General features: G+C 44.1%; 1 protein-coding gene across 6 annotated transcripts in view; it reads right to left on the reverse strand.

The window, feature by feature from the left end:
• Positions 1-2,767: 2,767 nt before the first annotated feature.
• Lrrc28 (leucine rich repeat containing 28) overlaps positions 2,768-19,091 on the reverse strand; it is a 122,088-nt gene continuing 105,764 nt past the window's right edge. For all 6 annotated transcript variants that reach the window (XM_038313541.2, XM_038313543.2, XM_038313542.2 and 3 more), the window contains one exon: positions 2,768-3,077. In XM_038313541.2, the coding sequence (XP_038169469.1) occupies positions 3,005-3,077 (73 nt within the window). In that variant the 3' untranslated portion in view covers positions 2,768-3,004. The remainder of the gene's footprint in view (positions 3,078-19,091) is intronic.

Raw genomic sequence — 19,091 nt, forward strand, 5'->3', positions numbered from 1 at the left:
CTACCATCGGGGCTCTTCTGTGTTCTTAAAAAGGGGCATTTGTAGGACTGGAGCGGTCAGTGCTTCGCTGTGGATGCAGGAGAGGCAACCCTCCCCCGAGCAACTGAGAGTTGAAGGTTGTCCCCAGAGGTGTCATTGTCTACAGTGGAGGAGCCACGGATACATTACTCTTGCTCCAGTGAGTGACCCCCCCATTCCAACTCAGGCAAGGATCTAATCACACTCAGGAGGCCATGCACAAAAGACATGGAAGCAGAAGGGGACTTGGTCAGAAGAAGGGCTCCATCGGGAGCAACTGGAAGTCACTGTAGAAATGTATGAAACTGTCAAACAGCAAAAAATTAAATATATGCAGTATATATGTGCACACATATGTACAAGTGAGAAAGTTGTATACACGTACATAATGTATATATACACCTATATATGAGCACACACACACACATATACATTGAAGATACAACATTTTCACTTGCACAATGTTATATAATCACGACTACTTGATACGCTGACAATTCTACTGAAGAACACCAATAAAGGATGCCGTGGTTCTCTCACACATCATAGAAGGATCTGTCCTCGAGGCTACCCTAGCTTCCAGCTTGGCACTAGTCACCCACACGAGCTGAAGAGGAGAACTTTCCAAGTAGCTCCTTCATTTCATTACTGTTACTCTATGCAGTATCTGTCCACCTGATCCGGAAAAACAACAAACAGGGCCGGAGGGCTAGCTCAGCGATGGGGTACTTACCCAGCATGCGCACTGCTCAGGATAGGATCCCCATGAAAGAAAGGGAGGGAGCAAAGAAGATACAACACGAGTCATCTTCTCCTAAAGCGTTGGACACAAATGGAGCGCACAACATTAGAGGCAAGTCTTCTCCAGTTGGCAGGAGTCGTTTATAACATCAAAAGGTTGACAATGACATCAGTGCATTCACACAAAGTCTCCACGAGGAACAGCACCCGGGAAACCACCTTCTAAGATCTTTCTCATCAATGAAGTACAGAATGCTGTTCCCAACCCAGGGTAAGACCCGACAGCCTAGAGGCCATCTGCCCAGCCTACTGCTGCTGTGCAGTACAGTGCTGTTCAGGTAACACTGTAAAAATTTAAACAAGGTAAAACAAAAGTATCCCACACCTTATTGTCCCCATGAGAATTCCTGAGTATCTGGGTGGCACATTTCATGGCTCCACTTGAGACATATGATAGCACTGGGTGAAACAGAGAGATGTGGCCAGGGGTTTTACTGCCATTCAGGTGGTAGGTAGCAGTGACTTAAGCCAAACACATATGGGAAGCTTCAGGTCACATTTTTCTCCCTCCAACTTATATACATGTCGGGGTTGTGCTGAAACTTCCATTATTCTAAAGGATAAAAGGAGTGGCGCATTTGATCCAGACCCTCAGATCCTATTGTACGCTAGGCCTTTGAAATGTTAAGGCTGAACAGACCACGTTACGAAAGGGACGGGAGGAAGTAGGAACAGGGATGATACAGTTGGCATGCATGGCCGTTTTCTGCCTCTGCCATTACTCGGAGAGTCTACATTTTGGGCAGCAGGTGGTATGACTGCAAAGAGATCACACGTTTGTCAGTAACTATGGAGGATTTTTGGCACTGTTAGAGCCTAGAATTACAGTTAGGCTGGCTAATAAAATGTCACCAACCACTTTTTTTTTTTTTTTTGAAATAGCTTTTCCACCAAGCAACCTTCCTCGGTTTCTCCTCTCAACCTTGTCTTATATAAATTATACGGCTAAGACACAGAACTCCCCCTCCCTCTCAGAAAAAAAGAACCACTCCACGGCAACCAGATGAACATCTGGAAGCAAAGCAGATTAAAATGCCATCCTTCTAAAGGAAGACGAAATCAGTGCGTCCCCCACAAAGTGAGTGTCTCTCTGCAAGGGAAAGCTCGTGGACATTGCAAAAGCTGGAGGTGGAGTGTGGCCCCGCTCACTTCTGTTTTCCCAGTGAGAATTCTCGGTCAAGATGAAGACGGTTTCACATATGAGTAAATACTGCTAAGCCTCATCCACAGTGGAGGATCGATCAGGGCCTCAAACTTGCCAATTACATATAAAAAAAAAAAATCTTTTTTTTCTTTTTTTTTTTTTTTGGTTTTTTGAGACAGGGTTTCTCTGTGGCTTTGGAGCCTGTCCTGGAACTAGCTCTTGTAGACCAGGTTGGTCTTGAACTCACAGAGATCCGCCTGCCTCTGCCTCCCGAGTGCTGGGATTAAAGGCGTGCGCCACCATCGCCCGGCTATAAAAAAAAAAATCTTAGCAAAAAGCCCAAACATTTCAAAACTTGTTTTCCTGTAGCAGTTTTGAACAAGAGTGTATTTAATTAGTATCTGCACTTTCGCTTTTAAACCCTCTCAGAAAATGTCTTCATAGGTTGCAACACTTAGAAGTAAGGCAGGGACTCTCTAGAGGCGTGTGCTCTGGAGCCTGCTGTGCCTCCGCCCTGCTCTGCAAGGCTGCAGAAGCTGTGGGGTTGCTGGGGTTTTAGAAACCGACACGTTTCCAATGGAGAAGCCCTGAGAATAATCTCGAGGGAAATAATTGTCTGGGGGAAAGATAGAAGGATCATCACCAAAGGTATGTTGGCCAACAGTTAATTTGGTTCTATTATCAAATTAAGAGTTCTTCAGGGAACAGCAGCTCGCTTTAAATTAGATGTGGGAAGCTCATCTGACTAAATAGTTTATGTATGAGACACACTCACATAAAAAGAAAAACACAGAAGACAAAACGTTCTTAATTTGGGGGAGGATATATTCCAACTTGTGGGAAGGGTGAAGGCCTTTTAGTTGTGAAGCCCAATCAGGACATGTCCAGAGAGTTCAGCATGCCCCCGCACTGCTCAGGAGAGGACAGGATGGAAGGGTCTGTTCCTCCTGGCTGGACTCTCCTGGCACGGCCACACATGCTGGGCGGCAGCAGGCAGCTGCAGTGTGAGCTGCCAGTGCTCCTGAGGCTCTTGAGTGTTTATCAACCCAGCAGGTCAAAGGTCTGCAGACACTGGGTGGAGCAGCAGTAAGCCACGAAGCCAACGGTTGTCCTCCTGGGGGATGGAGGGAGACAGGAGCACGGTTAGCTCAGGAGTGAAGCGTCTGGTTCCTCCCCGCTGGAGACAGTCTTTCTTTGTTAGAACAAGTGACGAGGCACGAAGAGTAGGTTGCATTATAGAGACCTAAGATGTGAGATGCCGTGTTCAAGTCAAGTCCAGGCAGCAGGTAAGGCATGTGTGTGCACATGTGCTCCCTCCATCAGTGGGGTTTGGATGACACACCATCCCTATTAACAGCTAAGGGAAAAGCTTTGCCATCTTCTAAAGCTTACAGGGCAATCAAAGAATTTGAGGTACATTATAAAAGTCACAGCTAAGTACAGTGTTTCACATTTATAGTCCCAGTACCTAGAAGGCTGAAACAGGAGGACTGCAATGAGTTCCAGGGTAGCCTGGGCTACAGAGACAGGGCCTGTCTCAAAACAACAATAAAAATCTATAAAGAAACTAAAAAGCACGACCGGTCTATGTACTATCATTTGAAGGAATTTTTCCTACTAATACATTCACACAGATTGCTCAGAGAATTAATTTCGGAGTCTGCTGATGTGACTCAAAGGCCTTACATAAGAGAGAAGCTCTTCTCAAACTCCTGCTTGGGCACCTTTGCACGATGAGTCATGAGCTCCTTGGGGCTCCCCGTGTGCTCTGGACAGGGCAGGCTCTCAAAGGCTTTCTCCTCCCACCCAAAGAGCCATCCTCCGGTGAGGGGAGAAGACTGTGCTGTTGTAACAGCACAGCCTGTGCGGACTGCTCAGCACCTGATCCTATCTCTGCCGTTCTCTGTGGTCCTGGAAAGAAACCTCTGCATACGGCCTTTGACACTGCACTGCTGACCGTCGGCACTCAAAGTGTCAGACAGGGTGACAGTGGATGGCAAGGCTCTGGGAGAGCAAGTGCTTGGAACACTTAATAGTTATGGCACCAGGGTGAGGTCAAAGTCTCTGGGCAAGATGGCTGACTGAAGAGAATCTGAAACAACCAACCAAACAATTAACCAAACCCCAGACATGCTTAGTGTCTTCCAATCTCAGATCAAGACACAGCAAGAGAATGTCTATGGTGATCCTAAAGGAATCATTTTCTCATGAAAGGAAGCAATGGAAGCATGTGGCTGAAGCCCAGATACAGAGGACAGCAAGCCATATGCTAGGTAAAGGTATCTTGACTTTGTGTGTGTGTGTGTGTGTGTGTGTGTGTGTGTGCGCGTGCATGCTGGAATATATATGGGATGCACATGTGTGCATAAATGTGTGGGGCCAGAGGCTAACAGGGTACATCCTCCTTGACCTTCTATACTGAGGCAGGGTTCCTCGCTGGAACCTAGAGTCACCAGTTCAGCTAGACTGGCTGCTCGGCTTGCTCTGGGGTTCCATCTCTAACTCCTGGGGCTAGGGTTACAGACGGGCTGCAGTGCCAACACAGGTGTATGTGGGTGCTGGACTCCAGCTCCAGCTCTTATACCGCATCAACTACTGCTCAACTCCGGGGAATGTGACCATGCAAAGGATAATAAGGCAAAAGTTCTGGTTGGTAAGTCAGGAACTTGAGCCTTTGGACAGAACCAGCCTAAGAACCTTGAGTCTCTAGAGATCTTCATACTGGAAATGAAGCTGTCCGCCTTCTAAGAAGATGTGCTTTACCTAAAAGGTTTCAATGGCTTCATAGAGGGTGGCTGTCTGAAAATGAAGTGCCGGCTCTATCCAGGCAGGACCCACCGTCACCAATACTCAAGGCCTGTAGGGCCATAAAGAGGAAATCCCAGCACCATCCAGCGCTCACCTTAAGGGAGCTCCTGAGAGGTGATATGCACACACTAAAGGAGTTTTGTATTATCCCAGTGAGAATCTAGAGAGCACATGAGACCTGGGTTCTAAACACTTGAGCCAAAGAAACCAAGACTATGGTTGGACTTGGCCAACAAGGGCGCTCTACCAAGGCCTCAGTGTTGAATGCATTACTAGGCCATCAGGGAATGGACTGCAGATGCCTGGACACAGCAAGATGATGAGACAAGTCAGAACTCCCGTTCAGACTTTACAGGGAGTAAGGCTTAGGTGGATGGAACATCACAGGGAATCAAGCAGGAGACAGAAAGAAAAGGAAGCAATGGGATAAAAATCGATTCTTAGATGAAGGTCACTAATTCAAAGCCTTTAGCAAGACAGAGAGATGGCACACAGATTCTTCTGGAAATGAAACCAAAACTATCACTACAGATCTCACGGCTACTGAAAAGGTATAAGGGACATGCTGACCATTTTGAATACATAAATCGTCAACCTAGAAGATCACTATCTTGAAGATCACAAATGACCAAAACTCACCTCAGCCAAGATGAAGTAGACAGCCCATGAAAACATAAGGTCACTGACAAAGCTGGATTTGTAATTTAAAAGATATTCTATTATCAGATGGGTTTTCTTAGAGAATCCTAACTAATAGTTCAAGACTAATAAGAAAGCATTTTAGTACAATTTCCTTTATAGAAAAAGAAGAGTTCCCAACTCAGGAGGACAGCATTATCTTGACTCCCAAATCAACAGGAACCAACCAACAAAACTCAAAGGCCCAGAATAATATAAACTAATAGTTCTCATGGGGACAGAGCAAAGGATACTCAAGAAGTAACAGGAAAAAGTATAAAAACAACAACAAAATACTATGCATAGTGATCAAGGGAGAGTCACTCTGGGCATGTAAGGTGGCTGAATATCTGAAGGCATCAATGTACCAACAAGCTAAATAAGGAAAACCAAATGACTTATTAATCCCCATAAAAAGCACTGAGCTGGGAGTAGTGGCTCAGACTACGTAGTGAGTTCCAGGCCAGCCAGGACTGTGAATAAGACCCTGGACCTCTAAAAGAACAAAAAGGGCTGGAGAGATGGCTCAGAAGTTAACAACAGTGTTGCTCTTGCAGAGCGTCTAGATTCAGTTCCCACACCCATATGGTTGTTCACAACCACATGTAACTGCAGTTCCAGGGGATCCAACAGGCATGCACATGGTGCACATATGTTTCCAGGCAAATAGTCCCATACATAAAGTAAGACAAAGGAACCTTAAAGAAAGAAAGAAAAAAGAGAGAGGTGAGGTATTTTACAAAATACTCTGTGCACCCTTTAAGGAAATTTTCACTGTACAAATACAGGAAATTTTCCTCAATCTGCTAAAAAGAATGTACTTAAAAGTAAACGCCATTACCATTCTACTCAGCAATGAAAAAGCAGATGCTTCCCCCTAAGATGGTGGTGAGGAGGGCAAGGAGTTTTTCTCAAACCACAGCATAGCACTAGAAATTCTAACCACTTTAATAAAGCAAGAAAAAAGGCAACCAGAAGGGAGGATATTATTTATTGGCAGATGGTAAGACATAATTGTCTATGCAGAAAATTCCATGTAACCTACAAAAAATACTCCAACCCCCCAAAAAAACTAGTAAGCTACAGCATGCAAGACAATTGCAAAAACAACAGATATTTCTTTATATGAACAATAAGCACATGGAAATTGAAGTAAAAATGCCATTTAAGACTACAAAAAGAAAATGAAATCCTTGGATATAAACAAAGCATCTCAGGATTTGTTTGTGGACAATCAAGATTCTGATGAAAGGAACGCTTCCATTGGTAGACACACTGCATTCATTAGAATTCAGTAAATAATTCTATGAAAGAATTCAGTATAGGAATCCATGCCATAAAGACATAGATTCCGTACAAACTGATCTATAGGCTAAATGCAATTCTCATAGAAAATCTAAAAACCAAACCACCAACCAACTGGATCAAGAATAAGCTTAAAAAAAAAAAAAACTAAAAACAAAAAAATCCAGACCCAAGCATCACCTAGAACAACTTCTAAGGGAAGAAAAAAACCAAGCCGTCATTGCTGTGCTAAGCCTTGCAGCTGCAGTTTGGTGCTGGCTGAGAGAGACGTAGGCTGATGCAGCAGAACAGAATCCCAGACAAGCTTCACAGTGCACTAGTAACCGGATAGCTGACATTGACTGTCAATCAACAGGATTTAGAATCACAGAAACAAACCCGTGGGCATGTCTGGTCTCCGAGGGATTTTCTAGATTAAGTTAACTGAAATACAAAGATACACCTCAAACGACGTGTGGCACCATTACAAGTTCAAGGCTAGCCTGGGTTACAGAGTAAGTTTCAGGTTAGCCTGGGCTACCAAGAGTGAGACTTTGTCTCAAAAACCAACAGAACAAAAACAAGTCAAACAAAGAGACCTGTCTTTTAAAGAGTGAAAATGCAATAGGGGATTTCACTTAGCTGCACCCCCTTCCGTGGTTCCAGGAACTGAATACAAGGCATGGCTCATGCTAGGCAAGCACTTTGTCACTGAATTGTGTTTCCAGCTGCGTTTTATTTTCACTTTGAGACATAATCTTTTGTCTTATTATGTTTTCCAGGCTGGCCTTGAACTCACTCTACACCCCAGAAGATGCTGGACTTGCAATCCGCCTGCCTCAGATACTCCCTGGTCTGGAACAATCAAGCCTGGCTGGAATTATTTTTCTTAATTCAGGAAATTACATGAGCTTTCTGTGAGATATTTTGTATTGCTTGTAACTGTTTCTTTTGTCTTTCTTCCCTCCCTCCCTCCCTCTCTCCCTCTCTCTCTTCCTCCCTCCCTCCCTCCCTCTCTCCTTCTCTCCCCCCTCCTTTCTCATTTGGTAGTGCTGGGGGTGATTGAATCCAGGGGCTCACACATGTGAGACAAGCACTCTATTGCTGAGCTATGTCCCTGCCCTCATAAATGATTAAAGTCAGAATTCTAGTCCTATTATTTTTATTCAACATTAGAATATATACATTTGTATAGGTCACAAGTAAAATGGCTTCAGACACAAAAGATTTTATATATATTGTGTTTTGGAGAATTAGCTGGTAAAGCCATACTCTTACTTGTAAGATTTATCTTTAGTTTTAAGTGTGTGTGTGTGTGTGTGTGTGTGTGTGTGTGTGTGTGTGTGTGTTCTGTGTGTAGACAGGCATATGTGCGCGCAGGCGCCCTCAGAGGCTGAAGGCACTGGATGCCGCTGGGTGCTGGGAGCCAAACTCAGGTGCTCTGCTAGAGCAGTGGTACACACATAACGGCTGAGGCAGGGCTTGTCCACTGTTAGCCAGCTCCTTCATCCAAGGATACTATCTTTAATACTGTAACGGCCAAGTTTTTAAGTTAAGCTTCTAAGCAAAAACAGCCTGAGCCTGGCAGGGAGAGTGACCTGGAGGTGTCTACCTGTGCTACCAGGACATGGCAAGGCCACACACTTCTCTGCTTCTGAGGGGCTCCTGTAGTAGCTGGTTGTGTCTGCTTACTGTACTAGAGTTAGACTTGTCACAAGTCTCCTGAGGAATCCACCACCACCACCACCACCACCACCACCACCACCACAGTTAGTGTGTGGCCCCGGAGGGCCAGAGGTCTCAGGGGAGAAACTGAGCTATGCGCCAGCTCCAGTCAGGAAAGGCTGCTGACAAGGGCTACAAAGAACACAGGCATTCCGCACACTCAGAATCTCTGTGTAATTACAGCTGGGCAGCAGAAAGAACATTTGAGTTGGTTTTAAAATACAGAACCATGATGATTCCTTAGGAGACAAATCACAATGCCGCTGGCACAAACCGGAGCCCACAGGCATCGTGAGAAATGTGGGATTTTCTCTTGTAAATGTGTTTCCTGATTAAAAATAAAAATCCTATCTTTGACTCATTACAGAAATTCAAGCCAAAAGAAAAATAATATTTATAAGAGCTGATAGGACGAAGTCCCACGCACATATCTTGTGGAAGAGTCACCTAGCAAACAGCTCATTGTACACATCCGTCACATTTAGGCTATCAGAGACTTTCTCATGAGAACGTCCCTGCGCAGAAGCAGAGGCTGCCCCAGACGTGAGAAGAACTAGGTGATCCAGTTACAATAAATCCCATTACAGAGCATGGCACACACTAGATGGGCGAGCAGTCATTTTTGAATAATTCAGTAAGAAAGAAGCCAGGGCAGCAACATAGACCTGGGACCCCAGCTTCCCAGAAGGCAGATGCAGGAGAACAGCAAGTTCAAGTCCAGTCTCGGCAACCTAGGAGACCCTGCCTCAAAACACGCAATGGAAAGAGGGCTGAGGAGATGGTTCAGTGGTCCAGCACTTGCCTAGCACTTGGGAGGTCCTAGGTTCCATCCTTCTACTGGAGAGAATAAAAACAAAACGACATATCTGTTGAAGGGTATTTTTCTTGTGGGACATTTCATGTTACCTTAAGAGAGTGTCAATAAATAGACTTCTCTTAGAAGAAAAAAAAAATCCCCAAACACCCATGCAAACAATGTCTTACTGGTATTACCTGCTTTATAGAAGGAAGGGGTGTGGATAAAAGAGAAGGCAAGGAAAGGTGAAACATTTCATGAGAGAGCAAACTAGGAAAGATCAGGAAAGAGATACCTCATACCAAGGCTGGACAAGGAGGAGGAAAAGGGTCCCAAGAGCAGGCAAAAGGGTCAGAGACATCCTCACTCTCATTGTTAGGAGTCCTACAAGAACGCCAAGCTACAAAACCATAAGGTATGTGTGGAGGACCTAGCTCGGATCCATTCAGGCTCCATGATTGTTGCTTTAGTCTCTATGGGTCCCTATGGGTCCTGTTTAGTTGATTCTGTGGGCTGTGTCCTCAATTCCTCTGGCTCCTACAACCCTTCCTCCCCTTCTTCTGTGGAGTTCTCCAAGCTCTGCCTAATGCTTGGCCAGTCTTCCTTTTTAAACCCGCTAAAGCAAATAATTTTTAAAGCTCCCTCCCTTCCCTTCCCCCCACTTGCCTAACTTCAAATTTTATTTAATAGAACTGTAAAATCAATTCTCTGAGTGTACACAGGATTGAAAATTAAAAATGCAATTGTACCCTCTATGTTCTGTCTGTAGCTTGACCCCCCAGAAGTTCATTGCTGGCAGCTTGGTTGCTAATTTGATAGCATGGTTGGCAGAACCTTAAGAAATGGGGCTATCAGAAGATGTAGGGACCTGGAAGCTTCACTGTCAGGAATGGGTGACACCTATGTTGGTTTGAACAAAAGTGGCCCCCACAGGCTCATATACTTGACTGCTCGGACATCGGGGAGTGGCACTACTTGATAGAGATTAGGGTGTGTGTCCCTGTTAGATGGGCATGGCCTTGCTGGAAGAACTGTGTCACTGGAGATGGGCTTCCGGGTTTCAGATGCTCAAGCCAGGCTGAGTGTTTCTCTTCCCGCTGCCTACAGATCCTGATGTAGAACTCTCAGCTGCCTCTCCAGCAGCATGTCTGCCTGTGTGCGGCCATGCTCCTCGTCATGATGATAATGGACTAAATCTCTGAATGTAAGCAAACCCCGATTAAACGCTTTCCTTTATCAGAGTTGCTGTGGCCACAGCATCTCCTCGCAGCGGGACTGAAAGGGCCTGATCTGTGAAGCGTGGAAGGACCGGCCTGCCCTCTGCTGCCTCTTCTGTTTCCCGCCTCATCACATGCCCTGTCACTGAGGGGCCACCACAGCTGACCTGAGGCTAGACCCATGCTCTTGGGTGGAACTCGCTCTGTAGACCAGGCTGGTTTCGAACTCAGAGATAGGCCTGCCTCTGTCTCTTGGGTGCTGGGATAAAAGGCGTGCGCTGATGCTATGCCTGGCTACATATGTGCATTCCAAAAGATCTTGCTGGGAGTAGAGAGTTTTATATTTTGAACTCCTTTCAACAGTATTCTCACTATACAGTCCAGTGCCTAAAATGCAGAGTTGGAGGCTGACTGCTAGGGTTCAAACCCCAGCTCTACCATGGACTCGGCCCTCATAACCTGGAGATTACAGTTATGGCAGACCACAGGGTAGTGCTGAGGCACACGGTTCAACTTAGCAACAGCTGAGCAAGGGGGCACCTTGGAATGTCATACGGTGTGGCAATGTGTGACAGGCGATCGTTCTCCTTCCAAGCTGGAGCTCCTGGTGCCAGGTGTTTTTACTGCACCCCCCAGGGCCCAACTGCACAAAAGCAGAGCTATTAACACCCAAACCCAAATGTACCTTGTACTATCTGCCATGCAAAGCTCACTCAGCACTACGGGAAGAGTCGTGTAGGCGGTGTTTCTGAACACCCTGGTGATTTGAGTGACGTTTTAGAGACTATGGCAGCTGCTTTTATGCCAAACTGCTTAGGCTGGGGGCCCCAGTTATTTAGGCAGTTATTGTTTTTAGGTGTGATTAATATTTAAATGAACAGAAATGAGCTAAGTGGATCACCCCTCCCATAAAGTAGGTGTGCCTCTTCCAACTGATCTTAAAAGCTCAGGTGTAGAAGACATTCTTCCCAAGACGAGAAGCCCTGCCTGCACCTCCCAGCTTCTTCCCTGCAGCATCAAGTCCTGCAAGTTTCCACTCTTAGCCCACCCTGTGGTTGCGAGCAGCAGCCCTCACAACTGTCCCTGGAATCAGTAAACTTTTCTCTCTCTCCCTTCCTCATCCTGACAGGAAAAAGAGAATCTTTATGAGAACTTGCTACAGTGAAGGGGTGGCTTGCTGTAATGAACAGGGAATGTGGAAACAGTGTCCACACCGGGCAACAGGTAGACTCTGTAAGGCTTTCAGGTATGTGATAGAAAAAAAATCTACTGAGAGAAACAATAGTTCTCTCATTTCAAGTGGGGCCACGTATCCTCCACCTGCTCCATGTCATACAGTGGGAACAGAGACACTGCGTTCCTGTTCGCCATAGACAGGGCTCTGCCTAGGAGGAATTATAGCCTAAGTTTTGCCCATACCTAATTTAAACAATATTTGCACTTAAGAGTTGATGCCAAAAACCAAAACAACTGTGAGATTCCATCTTACACCTGTAAGAATGGCCAAGATCAAAAACACTGATGACAACTTATGCTGGAAAGGATGTGGGGTAAAGAGAACACTCCTACATTGCTGGTGGGAGTGCAAGCTGGTACAGCCACTTTGGATATCAGTGTGGCAATTTCTCAGAAAATTAGGAAACAACCTTCCTCAAGACCCAGAAATACCACTTTTGGGTACGTACCCAAAGGATGCTCAATCATGCCACAAGGACATGTGCTCAACTATATTCATAGCAGCATTATTTGTCATAGCCAGAACCTGAAAACAACCTAAATGCCCCTCGACCAAAGAATGGATAAGGAAAATATGGTACATTTACACAATGGAGTACTACACAGCAGAAAAAAAAATAATAACATCTTGAAATTTGCAGACAAATGGATGGAGCTAGAAAACATCATTTTGAGTGAGGTAACCCAAACCCAGAAAGAAAATTATCATATGTACTCACTCATAAGTGGTTTTCAAACACAAATGAAAGAAAACCAGCCTACAAATCACAATCCCAGAGAACCTAGACAACAATGAGGACTCTAAGAGATACATACATAGATCTAATCTACATGGAAAGTAGAAAAAGACAAAATCTCCTGAGTTAACTGGGAGCATGGGGACCATGGGAGAGGGTTGAAGGGGAGGGGAGAGGCAGGGAGGGGAGCAGAGAAAAATGTAGAGCTCAATAAAAATCAATTTAAAAAAGAAGAGTTGATGCTGAAGGTGCTGAACGAGTCTTCAAGTGTTTCTCAGCTTTCTGCACTTTATCTTGAGAACTCTGTTTAGTTGGGTATCCAGCTTTTCTAAATTGGGTTCTAGTTCTTTTTTTATTGTTTTAGATATTAACTCTCTATGGGTATATAATTGGTAAAGATTTTCCCATTCTGTAGCCGGCCACTTTGCCTGAATGATGGTGTCCTTTGTCAAACAGAAGCTTCTCAGTTTCATGTGATCTCATTTGTTGTTCTTAGTGCCTGCTCACAAAGTCCTTTTCTGTGCCACTGAGTTCAAGGCTATTTCCCACCTCTCTTCTAGCAGATACAGCCTTACATTGAGGTCCTTGGTCCATTCAGAGTTGAACTGTGTGCAGGTTGATAAATATGGATCTACTTACCTTCTTCTATACATTCTTCTATATGTAGCTACCCAGTTTGACCAGCACCAATTGTTGGAGATGACATTTTTCTCCACTGTATATTTTTGACATCTTTGTCAAAAATCAGGTGCCCAGAGGTATGTGGGCTTATGTCTGGGTGTACACGTTGGCTCGTGTCTGTAATCTCAGGACTATGGAGACCAGTCTGCCTTACAGGAAAGAAAACTAAAAAAGTATTGATGCTGAAAGAGGAGAGGGCTTTTACATATTGGGATGCAGTGAGTTATTCTGTAAAAAAAGGCATGGACTGTGACTTGGGGCTGGAACTACACAGGGCTTCAAATTCCTCTCCCAACAACGATCCCAAACCTTTGGGAATCTACTGCATGTTATTAATAACTTGACTGGTACCCCCGATGCACAATTATATAGTTTCCACTCTCAGCTCTACTCCATCATCTGGGGAGAGCTTAACTGATGATTTAGTTGGTTTCCAGTAGGCAATGATTTAATCTATTACATCTATGAAATATACTAAAGAACTGAGTTTGTAAAGCTCCCAGATAGTGGACTACATGGTAGTACGGGGCAGTGTATCTCAGAGGGCATGGGGGTTCAGCTCCCTTCCCACATGCCCTGCCCTGTGCAACTCTTCCCTCTGGCTGCTCATCAGGAGTCTCAGTAATATTTTGGTAACAAACAGGCAAAAATAAGGGCTTCCCTGAGCTATGTGCTGCTCCAGAAGATTACCTGAACCCAAAGAAGAGGTGACATGCTGTCACCTTGTCTCTAAACATGTTTATAGCCATTGATCAATGTCACTTTGACATGGTCGGAGAAGCTTCTGCTCTCTGTGGGCTGGCGGAGCCTCATAATTGGTCAAGGCACTGCACTGAGAGTAAGCAACTCTTGAATGCCAAGCCCCAAACAGAGTATCTATATAACTACCTCAAGGCTTATAGAACACTGTGGAAGAGGGTGTGGAAAGAATGTAAGAGCCAGAGGTTAGGAAAGACTGCCATGAAATACTGTCTCTAGTGGTTGTACCCATGAACGCACAGCAGTGATGGTTACACCTGCATAAGACTGAACTCATCAAAACTCTACCATGGACTGGGGAGGGGCTTTGGAAACCCCATACCTCCATGAGGAATGATGCCATTGATTACTGGGAAAAGGGCATCATACTTCAAGGTGAGGTCGCACTGTTAAGTTGTCCTTCCTCAAGTAAATAGTCCCCACCCATGTTCATACAAGGAATCTCAATTAAAAGCAGTAGATCTCTCTCTCTCTCTCTCTCTCTCTCTCTCTCTCTCATACACACACACAAGGATATTAACATAGGAAGATTTGTTGAGATGAGAAAGAGTAGAGAGAAGGGGTTAAGAGAACCACAGAAGAGTGTATGATCAAAGCACAATATTCAAATGTACATACACATGACATTGTAAATAAACAAAAACAGGGACTAAGAACAATCTTAGTACAGCTTTATCTTTTCCAAATTCCTCATAGGTGGTCCCAGCCCCAGTATCCCAGAATGTGGTGACTACATGGGACAGACTTGTATCTTTTCCATATGCATATACTGAAGCCCCAACCTCCAAGATGAAGGGATGGGATGGGCCTTTGGGAGGTATTTAAATGACGTCGTGAGGGTGGGACCCTGACATGGTCAGTGCCCTTGTAGGAGACACCAGACAGCTGGTGCTAACTTTTCTCTTTCTCTCAGTCAGAAACTTGCTGTCTGTAAGCCAGAAAGGAAGCCCTCACCAGACCAAACATGCAGGTATTCTGATCTGTGACTTCTACCCTTCAGAACTGTAAAAAAAAATAATTCCTGAGATTCAAGCCACCTGATCTATAGGACTCTGCTATGGCAGCCTGTCCTTGTATAAGTAATAATTAAGATACAGTCACTAGGGTAGGACTGAATCCACTATGGCTGGCGTCCTCACAACAGGGACATTTAAAGATGCACAATCTAGAGGGGAGATTACGGAAGCATGAACAGGGACAAGGAAGTCATGCACAAGTTAAGGAGAGGGGCCTGGCCCAGGAAGGTCCTGTCAGGGCCTCAGAAAGACCCAGCTGTGCTGACACCTTGACCTCCCGCTTCCAACCTCTGACCTAATACGACGCAGTCATGAGGCTGGCTAGCTCGTGCTATCTGTTCAAACCAGCTAACTGATGCCACTTGAAAATGGTGTAGACACCTCCCTGTCAGGAAACAGAACATGGGAGACTCCTTTCATGATTTGGAAAAGTAAGATTGTATTACAGTCTAATGAATGATACAGTAAATGCAACTCCTCCATTTTAATAAATAGATGATAAAGTTTGGGGAATGAAAAATGGTTTTCTGTGCATCCAAGGCCATGAATTTACTAGCTGTTTTACCTGTTACATATCTGAATGCTTAATAGTTGCAGCTTATATGAAATACTGCTACTTTGTTAAATTTAGGAAGAAACTAACACTTCTATGAACATTATTTTAAGAGAATAGTCGATATGCTTCCTTTTAAAATAATACCAGATGTCTACATGAATTAAGATCTACATGAATTAATTATTTTTTAAGTATTTTTAACATATTATTCTTTTTTTTCATTATACATACCAATCCACGTTTCTACTCCCTCCACATACCCTCCCACCCCACCCCTATCCAATCCTCAGAGAGAGGCAAATTGCTTTGGGGAAGGTCCAGGGCCCTCCCTACTACCTACTAGGATGAGCAAGGTATCCATCCAAAGAGAAGAGGTTCCCCAAAAGTCAGCACATGCAATAGGGATAAATCCCTCAGTTCTTCACAGACCTTGAAAGAACAATAATCAACTTCATATGGAAAAACAAAAAATCCAGGATAGCCAAAACAATCCTGTATAATAAAGGAACTTCCAGAGGCATCACCATCCCTGACATCAAGCTTTATTACAGAGCTACAGTAATGAAAACAGCTTGGTACTGGCATAAAAACAGGGAGGTTAACTAATTGAATCGAATCAAAGACCCAGATATTAATCCACATACCTCTGAACCCCTGATTTTTAACAAAGAAGCTAAAATTATACAATGGAAAAAAGAAAGTATCTTCAACAAATGGTACGGATATAACTGTATGTCAACATGTAGAAGAATGAAAATTGATTCATATCTATTCCCACACACAAAACTCAAGTCCAAATGGATTAAAGACCTCAATATAAATCCGGCCACACTGATCCTCATAGAAGAGAAAGTGGGAAGTACTCTTCAGTGCATGGGCACAGGAGACCACTTCCTAAATACAACCCCAGTAGCACAGTCACTGAGAGCAACAATAAATAAATGGGACCTCCTGAAACTGAGAAGCTTCTGTAAAGCAAAGGACACAGTCAATAAGACAAAAAGGCAGCCTACTGAATGGGAAAAGATCTTCACAAAAGACAAAGGACTGATCTCCAAAATATTTAAAGAACTCAAGAAATCAGACATCAAAATTCTAAATAACCCAATTGAAAAAAATGGGGTACAGAACTAAACAGAGAATTCTCAACAAAAGAATCTTTAATGGCCAAAAGATACTTAAGGAAATGTTCAACATCCTTAGCCATCAGGGAAATGCAAATCAAAACAACTCTGAGATACATCTTACATCTGCAATGGCTAAGATCAAAAACACCAATGATAACCTATGCTGGAAAGGATGTGGAGTAAGGGGAACACTCATCCATTGCTGGTAGTAATGCAAACTTGTACAACCACTTTGGAAATTAGTATGGCAGTTTCTCAGAAAATTGGGAATCAAGCTACCTCAGGAGCCAGCAAATCCACTCTTGGGCACTCCCCCTCAGAAAATACATTGTTTTAATATAAACTAAACTGAACACATTAGAAAACTTCAAAATAATATTATCTAAACCTTTTAGAGTTTATAAGACTGAAAATACTTATTTTCTTACAATAAAGCTACAGGAAGTGTAAGCATTTGGGCTTCATTATAGAAGAAAGACTACAGGAGTAAAGACCACGCTCCCAATACAATGTCCCGGGCAACGGGGGAAGGAGTGCGGGCTGCTGGCTGAGAAGAAAGCCACAGACTCTCAATTTCAGAGCCCAGCATTAACCCACAGAAACCCACGATGATATCATGGTACTTCTTCCCTGCTTAAACAAGACCCCTGGCTGTGCTCAGCAAAACGGCACTCCACCTAAGCCCCAGCTATGCACACGCGCGTCTTTATAGTCGTACGATCACATCTGTGTCTGAGATGAGAGAAGCATATACATACTTCTACATTGAAGTGGGGAAATTAGTACTCCTTACTGGAACCATGATTAAGTTGCCCAAACGTCATGTAGCGGTAACACAACAACTACTTTACTTTAGTGGCTTCTATGGTAAGAAGAGAGTCTGTTTACAGTGGGCACTTGGAACACACAGTTCTCAGCTGTGTGTGCATAGCAGGGATACATGAGGATTTCTAACCACAGCTGAACGAGCAAATGAGAGTTTTCTATGACAAGCTGCTAAAATGAAGATCACTTGCTAAAGACACAATAAAGTAAGAATGGCAAGTCCCTAAGCTATGATAATAAATAACACCAGGACTTACTAGTCATTACTATGTGCACTTCACATAGATGTGACTGATTCTTCATAATGACAGTGCTCAGAACACATTAGCCTCAATCTATAGCCGGGAAGACAAAAATCAGAGATAGTCAACTATCTGTCCCAGATCTCTCAGGTGGAGGAGTTAGAATCAGGCCGTGCACTCAATCGCTTCATGTTTCTGTTCTCATAGATGGGTCTACTTTGTTAACCTATTCCCTACAGTAATTCCCTGGGAACCTGTCTGTCCTCTTTCACTTAAAGGCAATCCCATTAAGTTATGTGATCACCTAAGATTAGAAATAATCTGCTATACAATATATATGTTATATATATGTATATATATATATATATATGTTTTATATGTCGTTATTGGTTTCGTTCACGATTCCTGCCCTAGAAATTTCTTCACAAGGTAAGCCAAAGTTATGCTAATCTTATCCCACTTTTCTGCAATGAAGCAGGCAATAAAACATTGATCTGATCTTGTCCAATAGCAGTTCCTTAAATCTTAAAACCCTTGTCATTCCAGAAGGTTCTGCACATAACCTAGAGGGAAGAATGACACATGCACAGAGAGGCCTAGAAGAATGCTTAGAAAGACACCCAGTGGATTCCTGCACCAGGTCTACCAGCAACCAGACTACACGGTCTTAGAAAGACACCCAGTGGATTCCTGCACCAGGTCTACCAGCAACCAGACTACCCGGTCTTAGAAAGACACCCAGTGGATTCCTGCACCAGGTCTACCAGCAACCAGACCACAGTCTTAGAAAGACACCCAGTGGATTCCCGCACCAGGTCTACCAGCAACCAGAGCACACAGTGAAGTTTCCATAAAACCCCACAGGACATGTTCAGGGCTTTCAGATAGTTGGGTGCACGGGGATTCTGAGAGGTTGGCACACTCAGGGGAGGGCGGAACACTCCACACTTCTTCCCCAGGCCTCTTCTGAGTATCCTGCATATGTACTCTTTGTGATGCTCTTTACAAGAAGTTGGTTTAAATATTTCCCTGGGTTCTGTGAGTTGTTCAAGTAAATTAACTGAACCCAAAGAAGGGACTCTGGAAGCCCCAGTGTGTACCCACTAGTTAGAAGCACAAGTTAGCTGGGGCTTTTGAGTGGTACCTAGGTGGGGTGGGCAGCCTTGGGGTCTGAGCCTCAGCCTGTGGATCTACCATGTCCCGGTAGACAGTGTCAGACAACTGGGGCCGTGTGTGTGGAAAACCTTCCAACACTCTGCTGGGTATAGACGAAAACAAACAGCACAGGGGGCTTGTTTGTTTTTCCCAGAATAAGCATCAAATTAGAAAGGTTCAGAGGAGAGCTTCTGTGTGCAGAAAACATTTAAAAAAAATACAAAAATGTTGAAATAGGAACCTAATGCATATCAAATAGGATTATCCAGGGCAAGAAAAAATATGC

The sequence above is a fragment of the Arvicola amphibius genome, chromosome 12, assembly GCF_903992535.2.
Source record: "Arvicola amphibius chromosome 12, mArvAmp1.2, whole genome shotgun sequence".
Classification (NCBI taxonomy): domain Eukaryota; kingdom Metazoa; phylum Chordata; class Mammalia; order Rodentia; family Cricetidae; genus Arvicola; species Arvicola amphibius.